We start from the raw sequence: 16,932 nt of genomic DNA on the forward strand, positions 1-16,932 counted from the left end.
GCATAATGTGCTCTGTACCCTCACCTGTGCTCTCCAAATCAATAGCTGGTTTCTGCTCATTTAGTTTCTGAGATGAGACCAGCTTTATCTACATACAAGCAGCCCGAAACACATTCAGACGGTAGTTTATTAGGTACGCCTAGCTAAAACTTGTAACGAGAGAGGCAATAAACCCTACTGTCATAGAGGGCACATTTAGTTGCTGTTACAACAGTTTCAGATAACTGATTCAACTTTACTGTAACTTACAGGCTTTTTGTCAGTGAGGACAAAAAGCAACTTGCAACCCAATCTATCTGCCCCACTAACTACATCCTGCAGATTCAGTTTACTTTGATAGTGTATAAACCAGCGACTAAGTGTGCTATAAACTAGCATGAACAGTAAATCCAGCCCACTGTTTTTATAAGTGACATTTCCTCCCACCCACCTTGGAACCATACAAATTAGCAAGCTATAAAAACATGCAGAAGCAAAACAAATTCATGATCCTTGCTCATAACAAAAGTAATAATAGCAAAACTAAATATGACCTCTGTATCAACCAAAGATTTGCTCACCTTGGACAGTTAAAAAGAATAAAAAACTCCCCATTTGCTCATGTTCACTCATTAAGAGAGAACCACCCTAAATTTGGCTCTTTGGCCTTTGTGTTATCAAAGAGAGCTTATGCTATTGTTAGCATTTTCCTTACAGGTTTTTATCGTGACATCAACTACGAAAGAGCAAGATCTTCAATTCAATCAATGAAAAATACGTGAGACAACACAGGGTTTCATTCATAGCAACATGCTGCTGTACAAAACAGTCCAAACCAGTTCAAGAGTCTGTCATGCAGCTGTGGGAGTGGCAGTCTTGCCCTGAGGATCTGCCTAAAACCATGCAGGTGGATAACGCTGAGCTAAGGAGGGCGTTTCCGTGTCCTAGATTGAGTTGTTTTAGTTGAGCATACATCGAGATAGGTGACCATGCCATATAGATAAAAGTAGTAGATTGATGGGCTGCACCATGCATCTGATTCATGTGTCACTTTAACATGTGAGGGGCATTCCAGATTGTGCTCATGTGACAAGACCACTTGCTGATGGTCAAGAGGTAGGTTTGACCAGCTGCAGCGATAAAGAATGACGATCAGAGCCGCCTCCCCAACACATTTCCCCTTACGTTATGAGCGCTGAGGGAAAGAGTCAAGAGTCTACGAGCCCTCACAGGTGATTCGGCATTCATTCATTCTCTCCCCCATTCATTTATCCATTTGTACATGCAGCGGGTGGTGGGGTAATGACAGCGGCATGCTGTGACAGGCAGGAGTGGCAAGTGGTCTCAGAACACATTCTCTACATCAGTCTCTCACTGAAAATGCAACACATGCAGCGGCTGAAGTGCTTGAACCCGATTCTTCGACATGATCTCCAACCACACATTTATATCTTCTCTACATCCCAGTCACAGAGAATGCTGATTGGCTTGTGCAGGGCATGCAGTTACAGGCATGAAACAAAGGCTCCTACTCTAAAACTGACGGTACACAACGCTGCAGTTGTGGTACACTGCAAAAACTCAAAATCTTACCAAGTATATTTGTCTTATTTCTAGTCAAAATTATCTCATTACACTTAAAATAAGACACAATCAGCTACAGGGCAACATTTCAGTAAGCTAAAGGAACTTGTTTCAAGACAGTGAATCTTGAAACTAGAGAAAAACTAGAGATTTTTCACTTGTTCCATTGGCAGATTTTTTCACTTATTTTAAGCTAAAATATCTTGTATTAAGTGAAAAAATCTGCCAATGGAACAAGTGAAAAATCTCTAGTTTTTCTCTAGTTTCAAGATTCACTGTCTTGAAACAAGTTCCTTTAGCTTACTGAAATGTTGCCCTGTAGCTGATTGTGTCTTATTTTAAGTGTAATGAGATAATTTTGACTAGAAATAAGACAAATATACTTGGTAAGATTTTGAGTTTTTGCAGTGTACTGCCAGTGTTAGAAAAATGACCAAATAAAGTTGAGACCTGGGAAAAAGAACATTTGAGTTTTGTATGAATGATCTTACACAGGAGTGCTTATTCCATAAAGCAATACTTTCTACGGACTTTTTGCAGTGTGCTGTGTACAGGATTTTAACTACTACGCTGTGTATTTTTGGCCAAACAGAATTAATGTGAAGAGAGGTGCACAGCATGCTTTGATGTCACTGTCAGGCCACGCCACATTATCAAAGAACAGCTCCCTAAAAAGGGTAAGAATTGATATGTTTTCAATTACAAAAGCAGGGCAGCAACTCGGTGTTAATAGCTGACAAATCATAGAAATATAGATTTATAAGTACAGATGGATCACAATACAAGTACACACACAGTACAAGAATATTGCATTTGAATAAGGCACTCCTTATAATATTCTGAATTTTGTTTTGGGTGTATTTTAAGTCCACGGCTGAGTCACTCAATTCCTCTACCTAATTTTGCCCAGCTGGCTCTTGGCTCTGGACAAAGGCTGCAGAGCGATGAAGTCATCACCTATCGCCACACGGTTGGAATACATCTACACCAGGAGAGTGCACACAGAGGATAGGATGAAGACACACAGAAAGGTTAAAAATCAAAGTCTCTCTCTCTCTCACAGACACACACACACTACCACAAACCCACTCGCAGAATCGCACACACAGACAAAACAGGACAAAGGTTAGAGCAGAAAATACAAACTCCATGTAGGACTGGACAAATTTCAAAGGAGAAGGGTCTAAACTAAAACATAAACAATCTCCAGCTGGACAAATCAATACAGCAACAGTGTGGGTCCTCTGAAAGGTGACCATGCACAGTGTGGAGCTGGTCTGCGTGTCTGTGATCAAAGGCGACTCATGCAATGTGTGTATAAACACCAAGTCCTTCTTGTGCTGCCAAGTTGATTACTTGTGACCACATAGGCTCATTTAAACAACACGATGGGCAGAACCTTTTCTCCTCCCTGCCTCTGTCACATTTTAACTTTCAGTGGCATTTTAGTTTATTTCTTCCCTCCAGGCTCTTTTCAAATAGCGGGAAATATAATTTCCCTTTGTGTGAAACAAGTAGGAATATGTATTAAATCTAACGCTTGACACACAAGTTTAACTACTGGAAAGCATTCGGCCCTTTTGCCAATTTTTTCATTCTGAGCCTGCAGGAAACCCCAAACCCACAGAAACTATTTTTAGACTTGTTTACATAGATCTGGTAATAAACTAACAATATCTGACTTATTCTCAAAGTCTGTTAACTACTTAAGAATACTGCCATCTCTCATTGGCTTTCACCCTTTTTAAAACGATTTCAATGTAAGTGAAAACAGAGAAGTGGGTGAAGTATTCTCAGTAACTACAGTAGAGTCCAAACAGCAAGTAGAACAAAAGAGCACTTAGGCAGCTGCTGTGAACCAGAGAAAGTACAGAGTTAGGCCAGCACTGGCTCACAGGCAACAACCTATAAATGTCTTACCATCTCACATTCATACTTTCCACTTTTTTTTTCTTTTTTATAATACTGCTCCTGCACCTCCTCCCCTCATTACCTGACTCTTCTGAGTGCTGGTGGGCTGCAGGTGTCTGTACAAGACCTTCTTCAACACATCAGGAAAGAGGCAAGTTATGACGATGATGATAATGGCGAACCAGGCTGAACCGCTGGACAGCAGCTGCACAAAGACGAAGTACATGTCCTGGGTGTGCAGGAATGGCCTGAGGGGGCAAGGGGAGAGGAAACAATGTCTATTTTATGCTTAGAAAACATCTACAAGCCAGTTTGTCCAAAAGCAACAGTAACATTTGGTTAGCCTTACAAAAAAAGAAAAAGAAAAAAAAGAATCATACAAAACAAAACAGCAACAGAGATGGGCAGCCAGCCTCAACTCTGCCCTGTTCACCATAAATTCAGGTTTTACTGGCAGTTGGAAGTCATGCTCTTAGAGTAATTTCATTATTTCCTGACACCAGAGTTTAATGACTGGTGCAGATGTCAGACTACAAATATCCATTATGGTCCAATATTATCAGCATGGCTCCTGCAAGTCTGTGAGTTCACTGGCCTGTGTAACGTGGTCGAGACTGATCTGTTCAACTCAGCAGACTACCAGAAAAAACAAAAACAAAGCAGTCGTGTGAGGTAGGGCTGGGCCATATCATTCCGTTCACGGTAATACCAGTATAATGTTGGGCTACGACAAGAAAATTAAATATCGCGATAGAATATGGGTAAAACACGCATGCGCAGTGCCTTTGTTTTCATACGCACATGGTGAAAAAGGCACGGCGGCGACGGAGTATGACATGGGTGAAAGCGGATCGTTGAATGAAACTGATGAACCAGAACTGGTTTGTAAAAATGCTGCAACTTCAGTGGTGTGGAACTGGTTTAGCTTTCGTCCGTCAGATACACAACAAAGCACTATTTTTGGTAGAGCGTGCTAGCGGGCCGTCGTTATTACCATGTTGTTTGGAAAGTACAGCACACTTAAAATCAATCCTTTGATTTTTCTGAAAATCGACAGTGCCCCTTATAATCCCGCGGGCCTTATGTTTGAATTCTGGTTGTGTTTACCGACCTTGAAATGATTTTATGTCGTACACGGCGCTCGAAAATCTGTCAAATGTTTTAGTACGATTTTGCTAAGCTACGAACCCGCACCGCTTGATGGATTGTCTGAGCATTACGGCTATCATAGGCAGGAGCCTCGCGGAGTGATACGTACTGTGCTTCGACATAATATTACCGTGTTGTGTGTGTATAACCTCTTTTTAAGTTTTGTGGATATTATACATGGTTATGCTGAGGATATGTCGGCCAGTTTCCACTGGAAATGCCTTTTGGTTCAACTGTCAGCAAGGAATTTGCATTTGCACTGTAAAATTTTTATATAACTTTATTGCACATAAAAAACAGCTGCTTGTTTAAGTGAAAATACATTGATTTTTTTTTTTTGCACTAATAAAATTGTGGAGTTGTAAAGTATTTTGTCTAGTGTCAATTATATCGTTATCGCAAATTTTCAAATCTATATCGTGATAAATACTTTTGGTCATATCGCCCTGCTCTAGTGTGAGGTATAGTTTGACATCAGGGCTGGGCAATAAAACACTAAAATAGTCATTATGAAGTAATTTTTCCCTCAATAGAAATATGAGACAATGCTCAATATAAAGCCGATAGAACTCACTACATCCATGTTTTCACAGACAATACGAGAGGCCAGTGAGAATAGTACCCTGTCAAACCAATCATGGGGACGGACATGGTTGGAACACTGACATCAGTGTAGGAGGAGCCGCTGGCAGCAGCACATGTGCTAATGTTTGTGCTACTGCAGCGTTAGTGAACATGACAGCCATAAAAGGACAAGCTTATTATTCAAAAGAAGAATCTGAGGACTTTGCTAAAGCCTGATAAAGAAGCAGAGCAACATACATTGCAAAATGAGTTGAAAGCACGTTTCCACATAAATGCCACATAAGCACCTGAAGCAAGGACATGCTTACACCATGCACAGCTAACTGTTTACCTGCACAATGCAATACCTTATTGTAATCTGTATGATGCAAGTAAGCACAGTTGAAAATGTTGATTGAAGCTGCTGGTTCAACTAGCTGTAAACATTTCTCTCAGACAGCACTGTCCCAGCTACACAGGAGTGTAGAGAGATCTGCAAAGCTATCATACTTCACCACCTGATCGGATTTGTGGTCAAAAACAATGCATTTCAATCCTGTGCTTCTTGTGCTTTCTCAAACCATTTCTATTTATATATTTTAGAAAAACTTGACAGTTAGGCCTGCGACAGACTGACGACCTACACGTGGTGAACCCCATCTCTCGCACTACGGGAGCTAGAATAGCTCCCAGTCCCGCCCCCGCAACCCTGAATTGGATAAGTGAAAGGATGGACGGATGGATGGATTGTTGTCTTGAAGCATTAGCACACCACAATTGTGTGAATATATCACTTTAGTTTATGTTCTCTTTTTTATATTTGAAAGATTCCTGAATTTTTACTGATGATATATACAGAAAGCTTTGTTTATTTTTGGTGTTGTTCCCCCCAAAAACTGTTTGAATCTATATAAATCATCTTATTGGTCAGAATTAATATTTTAGATGACTGTAGACACACAGAATTACAGATCTGTATATTGTTCTATTTTTCTGTGTATTGTACATTTGTCATGCTCAGCTTCTAACAGAAAATAATATTTAAATGTTTAATATATATGAGAAAAAAAACCTGAAAAAAAAAGTGGTAAGAGCTTTTTTTTTTTGTTCCTGTTACCCAGACCTATTTGAGATAAACATACAGCACACAGGAAGTAACTGAGTTTAAAAGCATCACTTTCCAGAAGCAAAAAGAACTTGCCAAGAAGGTGTTCTTACCAGATGATGCCTCCATAGAAGAGAGAGAAGATGAAATAGAAGGCAATTGAGCCCCATGTCACAAAATGGTTCATCCACGTCCAAAAATGAGTCTCTAATGCAAGCTGACGTTACACACATACAGGAGGGGGAGGAAAAGAAAGATGGGTGTAAAACATGGATCCAGGGACAGGCAGTGCATCAATAAACTACATCAATCTTCCTCCGTGCTATAAAGAGAGACCTTGAGGTGACACTGATAAATTATCTTCTCGAATTAATGGCCACTGACATCATCCTCATCACAACATCTTTCAACATATTTCATTAACGAGACTTTGACAATACAAATGTCTCCTTTTGAAACTGCATGTGTTTCTCAGCTTTCTGCTATGCAAACATCAGCCATCATCCTTAGAGGGCATTACATGAGAAAAGACTCAAACACTCAAAAATAAATTGCTGATGTACTTCAGTGTCAGCTTGTCAACTTATTATAAATTCCTACATGTAAGCAAAACTCCAGCTAAGCTGAAGATGTGTCACTGGATACTTCTTTCCCAGCCCTTGTTTACACTCACTGAATAACTTGGCTTCCTGCTGCTTTGTTCTCAGCAGGTAGCATACATACAAATCTGACTGGGAGAGTGCCTGCTATTATATGAACCCACCACTCATTACTCTGAAAGCTTCAAATGTAACCATGAGTGTCGTAAACATTACAAAACGTTCCAAACACAACTGATTCTTCAGAAAGAGTACAGTGGTTTGTTGATAGGGTATAATATTTGATATCATTTACCTTTAACGTGACAGTGATGACCATGACAGTAAAGACCAGTGTTCCAAATGTCCAGTTCCCAAACATCTACAGAAACAGACATACAAGTACTTCAGTTAATAATAATAAACAGCATTACAATGTAGTTTGGCACTTCCTGAAAATGATTTCATGAGGAGGGGAAAACAGAAGCTTTGCATAAATGTACAGACTGTGTGTTCGCATCTGTATAAGGGACGTCGTTACCCTACTGCTCTTGTTCCCTTGGATCACTGACAAGCTTTAGTCTACACATGTGGTGCAAAGAGAGACAAGTTCACTATGACTGTAGCCTTGGTTAACAAGTTGTTTTGGCATCACGGTGCCCAAAATAAGACCTCGGCCTCCAACTGTGTGAGTACCATCAGTAGCTCCACTGTTCTACTTATAGGTTGAGAGCTGTGGGAGACATTGTTTTGTTGCCAGCCAGTTCAGGACCCTGCTGGTGTCCGAACATTGAGGGCTAATAGTGACACACAGGGGAGTAAACACCATTTCTGGACCTGTGATAGGAATACAGTTCAAGTTTGTGCTCGCTACTTTCAGAATTATGATTTAAACTAAAATCTTTTACAAACTCGGTCCCCTAACTGATATCTACCTACTTATAGAAAAATCTGACTAGATGTTAGTGAAGATGGTTTCTGCCTATGCAGCTACGCTTTGAAAAAGGCAGAAATTCTATTCTATTCTAATGGTCATCAAACTCAAAATATAATATATTGTAAAATACTGTATATACTCAAAAATCGCCATTAAGGGTACAGGAGAGGTAGGAAATGATTAAACCAAGCCATGTAACTCTACTATGAGTTGATTCAGCATATTTCAAGACACCACTAATGTAAATGCTATAGACTAGCCACTTAAATTCATGCTCTTGAATAGCATCATTACTAATAATTTAATATTTCACTTAAAAGAAAATCTTTCTGGGAGTTCTCTCATTAGCTCCCTAAGAAGACATGCATTCATCTGTAGAGCAGACTCTTACCAGCTGCCTGTTAGCTCGCAAGATCTGAAGACATGCACAGCATGAAGGCAAAAGGGAAAAGGCGTAATCAACAAAGGACAGAAGAAAAAGACAACCAAGAGAGTGCAGTAAAAGTGAGTGCTTTCGGAAATACCAAACATCAGAAAGAAAGAAAGATGATGAGATATGCAGCAGGACAGAAAAGGGAAGATTTGTTATGCTCTTAAACAAAAAGAACGACAAAGAGACAGATAAGAAAAGTGCAAGATGAAGGGAAGACGTGAGTGCAAAAATACCAGCGGGTAAACAGTCCCGTTAATGTCCGCAACACAACAAGATGCAATCACGAATGGTTACTCTATAGTATCAGTTTGCTACTTTTCCCTTTTTTGCTCTGAACTAACATTTGACTGATATCAGCATCATAGAGCATGAAAACACATACCTGTCCATTGCCCATAAGTGTGGTGTCCTCTCCCATTAGTATGTAGGATCCAAAGAAGAAGACAAAGGCGTGACAGAAACCCAACACAGTCCAGTACAAGAAGGTCCGGAAAGAGAGCAGAGAGTTCTTGCTAATATCCCTGCAGAAAATAAATAAATAAAAGGTTTTTTTTAATCATAATCCTTAAGAGCATTCATAGGATCCAAGCAAAGTTGCATGTTTCACTGTGATGAATAAATAAATACATTGCAATTTAGCAGTTCTGAAAAATAAAATGATTTATGTAACAAGCAGCATCTAGATGCTAACAGCCAATTTAAAAACATTACATAAAATTCCAATTAACACACAAAAAAAAGAAACAGTGGGCCAACTGTCTATATAGATGATGACATAACAGAAAACAATATACAAAGTAGTGTTCACCTAGAGATGACATATAAGCTCACCTGTACAGGCCAGGTTTGTTCTGCAATACATGCGGATGGACCAGCTGTTCAAACAGACTGTACACAAGGATTGGCAGCGAGGTGAAGCAGATGTTGTACAGTGTCAGATAAACACTGTCGTACAGAGTCTAGGTTGGACAGAGACAGCATTTCACTCATCAATGACCCATTAACAAGAACTGATATCCACAACTTGTTCAACAGACCTTAAAGATATCAGGGAGCGAGGCGGAGCAGAGTTGGAGCAAAGCGGAAAAACAAATGAGTAGGAACACACACACTGTACTAGAAGATGAGGCAAGAGGATTATAATATGGCCTCCCAGTAAAAACTATAGTGTTACATGGTTAATAATATTTTGGGACTGGCTTCCAAAACCATGCTACATAAATAATTGAAAAGACAGAAATTCAATAGACTTCTGATTCTTAATTTTAAAGCCTATAAATAATAAGATCCATTTTCGTTTTTATTTAACACAGATTCACTACAAGAGACATCGAAAAAGAAAAAAAATCTATAAAAATGCACTCAATCTGATACCTAATAAGATACGCTGGTAAAGGGGAGCACAAAATTAGGACCAAAACACCACTGACATTAAAAAGACAAAGATACAGAGAGTGTGAGACTTACTTGTTGTGAAAACAAACAGAAGAACTGGTATAAAAACTGCGGCGTGATAAAACACACATTCTAGAAAAGACAGAGTGAAGGAAAGAAACATTAAAAATATTGCAGTGACAGGAGACACAACTGAACACGCTCTTAGTTATGCTACGGTCACACTAGGGGAAACAGTGGTTGGAGGCCATGGCACAAGCTAAATTATTGTGACTGTGTGCAGTGAACCTGTAGTCCCGTTGCCTTTGAGATGGTGTCTTTGAAGATGGGAACCAAGTCAGTGAGTAATTGTATCACGACAATGATAAAATGACAATAAAAGAGTCAGTCTGTTATCTGAATGGGGTTAAGTTGGCAATTACGTGCAATTACACAGCAAATAACTGGGATAAATCAGCAAAAATTGCAAATCTGTTGCCATCTATAGACACAGAATTCACATTTAGAGAACAAGCAAATCTCCTGAACAGAAATGTAGAAGTTCTCCACAGATAAGTGATTTGTTATTTGAAAATGTAAAAACAGGCCCTGTGCAAACTTGTTTCAGATAGGAAAATAACCAGAATACACCCATTTGGCAACCAATTAGGCAGAGTCTTCTTTTGCAAAGAGATGCATCACAGACCAGCTGCACTCAGACTGAGACTGAATTTGTGAGCATTTATAAATTACACAGCAATATTTTGCAAACCTTCACCAATCTGAAAATGATTGCAGAGCACCACTGTTTGGAGCTGGGTTGACTCCCACCAGGCAACCTGTGCAATTCCTTTTTGACTTAAAGGAGTTACTGCAAATACATGCAATTTTTTTGCTAAATTAAAAAAAACAAAAACAAAACAAATAAAAACACACCGATTTCTCTTAGTCACAGGGAATGTGTCTTGTATTTTCATTCTAGTGGGACTGAACAATTACAGCGGAAGTAGAAAGTCTCTTTCTAGATCTTACCTTGTAGAAAAAGTACTGTACAAGAGTAGCTATTCGAATGTAGTAGAAGTGCCCGTGGACCAGCAGGAGTTTGGCCAGGAACTTGAACCTGGCAATTGCATAGTCGCTGTTTCTCACAGCCTGACGACCCTCCTTCCCCATGATACCTGGAGACACAGACATACTGGAGATCACACTGCAGAACACTAATACCATGTCATGTGAGACAATACAGTCTGTATCTACGTGAGCTAAGTGTTTACCTATGCCCACATGGGCTTCCTGTATCATACTGACATCATTGGCTCCATCCCCAATAGCTAAGGTGATGGGTTTTTCTGGAGATGTCTTTAAAAGACGCACAACCTAGACATAACAAAGTAACAATGGCATCACAGGTGAGCTTCAGAAAATTTGCAGAGACAAAAAACAAACAAACATAAAAAAACCCCCCAAAAAAACAACAACAAAGGAACCCCATCCACCCACAAACAATTAAAAATGCTTACAAGACAACAATACCTTAGCTTTCTGCAGTGGGGCCATGCGGCAGCACAGCACAGCTGAACAGTTTTTACACACTTCCATAAAGAGCTTCTCGTGTTCCCTCAATGCTAAAGACAGACTAGCTCCATCTACAACCAATCCATGCTGTATGACATGGTCCTCCCTTAACCTGCGAACAGACAGAGAAAAAGTAAAAAAAAAGAACACAATATGAGGTCAGGGGGATATATATACACACAAAATTAAACAACATGTATGCTGTCAGATAACATCATTACTTTCAGCAGAATCACACCTACCTCCTGGACAGTATGCGGAGCTGCTCAGCACACTCGTTATCAGAGTGCTGCTGCAGGAGCTCCAGGATGTTCATGGTTCTGTGGAAGTGGCCACAGGACAGGCTTACACTGACTGCCGTCTCATGTTTGTCCCCTGTCAGCACCCATACTTTGATTCCTGCGAGTCGCAAAGCCTCAATGGTCTCCTGGACCTTGTCCTGAAGTCTAGGGATACAAGAAAGAGAGAAAATAAACACTTTGGTCTCCAAGGTAACGCAGACAAAGTGTGGGTAACTTGATGGAACTGATCAAACTAAGCTTCATAATTTAACACATCTACTGAAGGGTTAGCAAGAACTGGTGAGCAGAGGGTGACTGACTACTTTGTGTTTTTCGCTGCAGTTATTTTTCAAAAGATTCAAAGACAGTTGATCTGATCTAATATTTTTATGCCAATCGGCATTACATTTTTCATGTTACACAGATGTTGGAGGGAACCCTTCATCTCATCTTCCATACCAGAGGAGATTCTTTGACCGTGAACATCCGTGCCCCGGGAGGATCTCATTTCAGATACAGAAGCAGAGCAGTGGGAAAAAGGGAGAGCGAGCAAAAAGATAAACAAAGTGGGAGACGCAAGAGGCTTATGTGAGGAGCAGATGGCGAGCGGCTGCAAACACACATCAACATTCATTTCCAGAGAGGCTCGGTGAGGTGACATCTTCTTCTCCCTGCTGACTATTTATTGTCTGTTAAAAATCTTCCCCACTGTGTTTATCTGTCTGTTTTGCCTGTGTGTTTCTTCAGTTTTGAATTTTTTTCTCTTTTTTGGGGGGGGGTGGAAGCCCATGACAAAAAAAGCCTAAGACAGCAACAACAAAACACAAGCAGATTTGATCCACTGTGGATGATGTCCATTTCTCAAAACTTACTTTTTTTTTTTTGGGAATGTGTGAATTACAGAAATAAGATTCCGAGTTTTGTTGTCAGCAGTTGGGCGTACAGTGGTCCCTCGCTATAATGCGGTTCACCTTTCGTGGCCTCGGAGTTTCGCATATTTTTTTGTGTGCAATTTTCCATGTTTTTTTTTTTTGTTTTTTAAACAGCGCATTGTGTTCTGCGTCCTGATTGGCTGTACACCATTGTCGATCAATCTCGTGCCGTGTCTCTGTACAGTACAGAATGCGTTCAGCTTGTCAAATTTACATAAATCTTTGATCGCTAGCAGTGTGACTCTGAAGCGCTGTACTGTATGTTTGTAAGCTTTCTCCCCAACCAACACAACAATGTCGACGAAAAGCTTTGCACCGTCAAAGGCAACTGCCTTTGGTTTCATTCTATAATACTGGTCATTTTCTTTTACAAAGGTTTGAGCTTTAAGAGTGTTTAAACAAGAGAGAAAAGTGTGAAAACGTCCATGCCAGTCTTTGAAAAGTGTATAAAGTGTGTAGTGAGGGGTTTTACAGCCTTAAAACATCTAAAATAATTGTAAAAAATAAAGTTGGCTACTTCGCAGATTTTACGTATCGCGTGTTATTTTTGGAATGTAACTCCTGAGATAAACGAGGGACCACTGTACTGCACAAACTGTTGAGATTTCAAATCCATTGAGAACTCAAGAAGGCTCACAAATAGTGATAAACATGACAAATGAATCTCTGACCAAGTGATTCTAGTGATTCTTGCAAAAATGTCTAAAGTGCCGGTAAAGCTACCAATAGGACTTAACCATTACACCTTGAGACCAAATTAGGTGAATACCTGTCTGTGTAAGGTCTCATCCTAGTCATGGTAGTCTTAAGAGCTTGAATAAAAGATTTTTTAAAAAGAAGGCAAGTGTACTTCTTTCAATTTGAGAAGACACTTCATCTCTCAAAGGAGCTTCAGTTCTAAAACCAAAAGGTGGTGTGTGCAATGTATTTAATCCCTGGAGGGGGTTGTCCCATTTTGAGGTTGCGAGTTATCACATGAGCCAAGGTGTGAAAAAAATGGCATGGGTCAACTCACACCTCAGCTCATTACGGGGCAAGGTCTCACAGTTTTTATGCTCACCGCGTTGCTTGTTGTGTGGGAGATGGTTTTCACAACTTCGCCTCCTTATTAGAGCGCATGACGCGATATTGTCTGAGTGGTGAAACCTGACGTTTATGAGAATACTGCAGCGGCTTCCTGCCACGACGGAGGGTATATTGGCACCTTTAGAGTGGTTTCACCCTTAACGTAACCCAACTACACTTTAAATAACCAGGACCCCTGGATGAGAGGTGAAACATCTTCACAAACTTAAGTGTCTTCAACCACGATAAATTACAGATGGATGGGTGACAGATGTTTTGCCATGGCATAAGCCTACTGGTCCTTCAAGTTCTTGATTTTATCTAATAGCTGCTCAGGTATCCAGATCTCGATCACCAAAGTGGACGGACAAATTGTCAACTGAAATTGGCCAGCATAAAGAAAAAAAATCCAGAAGCCTGTGTGGCACATAAATCATCTACTCCTGTACAATGGCATCCTGTTTTTAAAGTTGACCATCTTCAAATAGTACAGTGGTCAGTTGTTTAAATTGATCTAATTTGATGCCCATAATCATGTAGCATTGAGCAACACTTACAATTAACATTATCTTAACCCCACATTCCTAAAAATTGACTCAGATTACACACAAGTGTTTGGAAAAGCAAACCACAGTACTTCAGTGTACTGATTGTACTGACCAAATTAAACAATTTCTTCTTGATTTAAAAGAATTGATGCTTTAATTTATAGCAAACATTGTATTAAAAAAAAAAAAAGACCTGAGTCTACCTAGTTCACTTGACTCTACTTAAGCCTAGATTGTAGATTATTACTTTGTGTTCAATGCACACATCAAAAGCCTGCTTTGTGTATTATTAGTTTAGCGAGACTGTGTTTGTCCTTAATACTGTTTTAGGTGTGGATACTCAATGCAAAATCCTTTCTGTATTGATTAGCACGGGTTATGAATGTGATGAGAATGTCAAGATATTTTATTTTATGTTTTGAGTCTCCATACTTGTCCTCCACTCCTGTTGCTCCCAGGAGCTGCAAGTCTTTTTCAATGTAGCTGAAGGCTTCCTGCAGTCTCTCCTCCCTCTGCTGCAGCGCGGTGCGGGCACTGTTTAGTTTCTTGTCCACATCGATGTACTCCTCCGGACTGAAGTGGCGGCATGCTACAACCAGGGTTCGCAAACCTTTCTATAATTAAATTAGGAGAATGGAGTTTAGAAAAATGATTCAAAACAGGGAAGAAAAAGAAGAAATATCAAAAGAAAGGTTGATAAAATGATGAAGGATAAAATGAGACACCACGTTTGGGTAGATGGTAAGGTCAAATGTCGGCAAGGTTGGGAAAAAAATCATAAGAGAATGATGGGAAGAAATGAATCCAGGAAACAAAGAAGCAAAGAGAAAGAAAGACGAGAAAAACAAATTATTAAAGCTTGACTCTAAATCACAGAGCGAGCCTAAGGGGTAGATGACCACAAATCAACCCACCGACTCCTGGGTACTGACGTATGATGGCATGATGTGAGGGCAGTGCGTGTGTGTGTGTGTGTGTGTGTCTGTTGTGGCGAGGAATTTACAATGTAATGGGAACAGAGAGCCAAAAGTAATCACTGTAACACTGAAAAATGTCAGGCCTACACATACAGACACAAATCTGAGGACATAAATCAAAATATATATATTTAAAGGTTTCTTTTGAAGACAGATGTATCAACTTCATCCAATTTGTCTCAGACATCTGACCACAGGGATATCGGGAAGTTTCATATTGATAATCATATTACCTCTAGACAGGTAAGTCATTTGTATCCTATTAAATAATACATGTGCAGCTGATGTGTGAGACTTCAATGGTTAAAAAAAAAAAAAAAAATGTGTTTCTGCAACAGATGAAAAATCCCCCCCAAAAATATTGGGCTTAAGGGGTGATGAATCTGTATCATGATTGTGAAAATATAAGCATCTGGTTAATATTTAGAGAGGAAAACAAACAAACAAATAAATAAATAACAAAAATCTTACCATGGCAAACTCATCAACGTGCAGCCTTGTCTTTTCGATCTCACCACTAGTCGCGAAAGGCAAAATGGCAGACTCCGCCCCCTTGGTGAACAGCACTTTGCCTCCTTGAAAAGCAACACAGCAAGAACATATACGCTAAATATGCATTAAAATGTCAATTTTCAATAAAAATATAAAATAAAATACAAAAAAAACTTACTATATTATACTTGTAAACATAAGCGTTCCATTTTTCGCTTATTTTAGAATATTATCAACTCCTCAATGTTTCTGTTTTTATTGTTAATGGTTAATTTCATTTTTTTCACTTGCAACAAACGTACAGCTCAGCTGAAGAACGTGGTATTACCTGAGGGAGTTTGCAGTATGACACTCATCCTCCTGCGGTTAGGATCAAACTCGAGTACATGGAGCAGTTTATACCTGAGTGTCCAAACAAAGACCCGTCAGACATTGATTAGTTACTCGTTTTGAACAGGGGCGATTTATTTTTTGGCTGCAGGTTTTTTATTATTTTACTTTAAAAACTATGAGAGCATGGAATATCTCCTGAGTGAGATTAAGAAAAACAACAATCCACTGTAATCTTATTTGTGATTTTAAAAATGCACAAGGTGACATACTTTTCTAACTTGCCAAAAGTTTTGATTTCCATGGTATCTCCGTTGCTGCAAGAGAAGGCCACTCCAATCCTGAGAGAGAAAAAATATAAAATAAAACAAACCCCAGCACTTATATTAACATCTTACAACAACTACCTATAACTGCAAGCTGTAGCATTTTTCTCAGGACACCGAATCAATACATAATTCATTCAGTTATCCATCCATTCTCTCTGTACTTTGAATAAATGGAATTTAAGTCTAAATGACTGCTTTCTGTCTTTATTTGAAATTTACACAGCATTAGAAACTTTTTAAAAGCTGTTTTGCAGCAGAAAAAACAAAACACTAAGCACTGAACTCTACTGTCTGGACTTCCAGTTTCATAGGGTGATCCTGCAAAACAGGATCCTGAATCAATGGGTGGATTTACTTTAAGGTACAAATTATAATTTACAATGGATGACGACACAGACAGCACAGACAGGCAGTCATTCCGGTTATGCTTCCTTTAAGCCCACTTGGAAGTCTGCCAGACCAGCGCATGTGCAATTGATGCACTGCAGTTCTCTTTGGACGAACTCACATAGCTCTCATAAAAATGGGCAGAAACACACACATCCAAACAGAGCCTTATGCTAAACGTCCAACGATGAACTTAACGTCAGTCTGACCCAAGTAGACCTTAAAACACTCGTGGACAAGCAAACCATAGCTTGGTCCTAAACAGCTACATGCAGAAATGATCAATTTATCAAGGTTTTCTTGTAGATCTAGAGGTGGTGTTTTGATTCCAGTTTCTTTAGCTGCCTAATGTTTAAGCAGCAAAGCAGAATGTGCTCACAATACTGCGTTTGCCCTTTCAGG

General features: G+C 39.6%; 1 protein-coding gene across 8 annotated transcripts in view; it reads right to left on the reverse strand.

Annotated features, from left to right (window-relative positions):
- The window catches only part of atp11b (ATPase phospholipid transporting 11B), a 51,040-nt gene that overhangs the window by 12,614 nt on the left and 21,494 nt on the right, over positions 1-16,932 (reverse strand). For 6 of the 8 annotated variants that reach the window (XR_013902776.1, XM_080291743.1, XM_080291741.1 and 3 more), the window contains exons 15-28: positions 16,087-16,155; positions 15,813-15,886; positions 15,464-15,567; positions 14,448-14,629; positions 11,432-11,635; positions 11,148-11,301; positions 10,889-10,991; positions 10,647-10,792; positions 9,708-9,767; positions 9,072-9,199; positions 8,623-8,761; positions 7,187-7,252; positions 6,406-6,509; positions 3,557-3,722 (exon numbers count right to left, since the gene is read on the reverse strand). Coding sequence is in view for 6 of the 8 variants with exons in the window: in XM_080291743.1 (XP_080147869.1) it covers positions 3,557-3,722; positions 6,406-6,509; positions 7,187-7,252; positions 8,623-8,761; positions 9,072-9,199; positions 9,708-9,767; positions 10,647-10,792; positions 10,889-10,991; positions 11,148-11,301; positions 11,432-11,635; positions 14,448-14,629; positions 15,464-15,567; positions 15,813-15,886; positions 16,087-16,155 (1,699 nt within the window). In the remaining 2 variants the exon portion in view is untranslated. Of the gene's footprint in view, positions 1-2,459; positions 2,546-3,556; positions 3,723-6,405; positions 6,510-7,186; positions 7,253-8,622; positions 8,762-9,071; positions 9,200-9,707; positions 9,768-10,646; positions 10,793-10,888; positions 10,992-11,147; positions 11,302-11,431; positions 11,636-14,447; positions 14,630-15,463; positions 15,568-15,812; positions 15,887-16,086; positions 16,156-16,932 lie in introns of all 8 variants that reach the window. The other 2 variants (XR_013902777.1, XM_080291742.1) reach the window with 1 other exon arrangement.

Source organism: Astatotilapia calliptera, chromosome 17, assembly GCF_964374335.1.
Source record: "Astatotilapia calliptera chromosome 17, fAstCal68.1, whole genome shotgun sequence".
Classification (NCBI taxonomy): Eukaryota; Metazoa; Chordata; class Actinopteri; order Cichliformes; family Cichlidae; genus Astatotilapia; species Astatotilapia calliptera.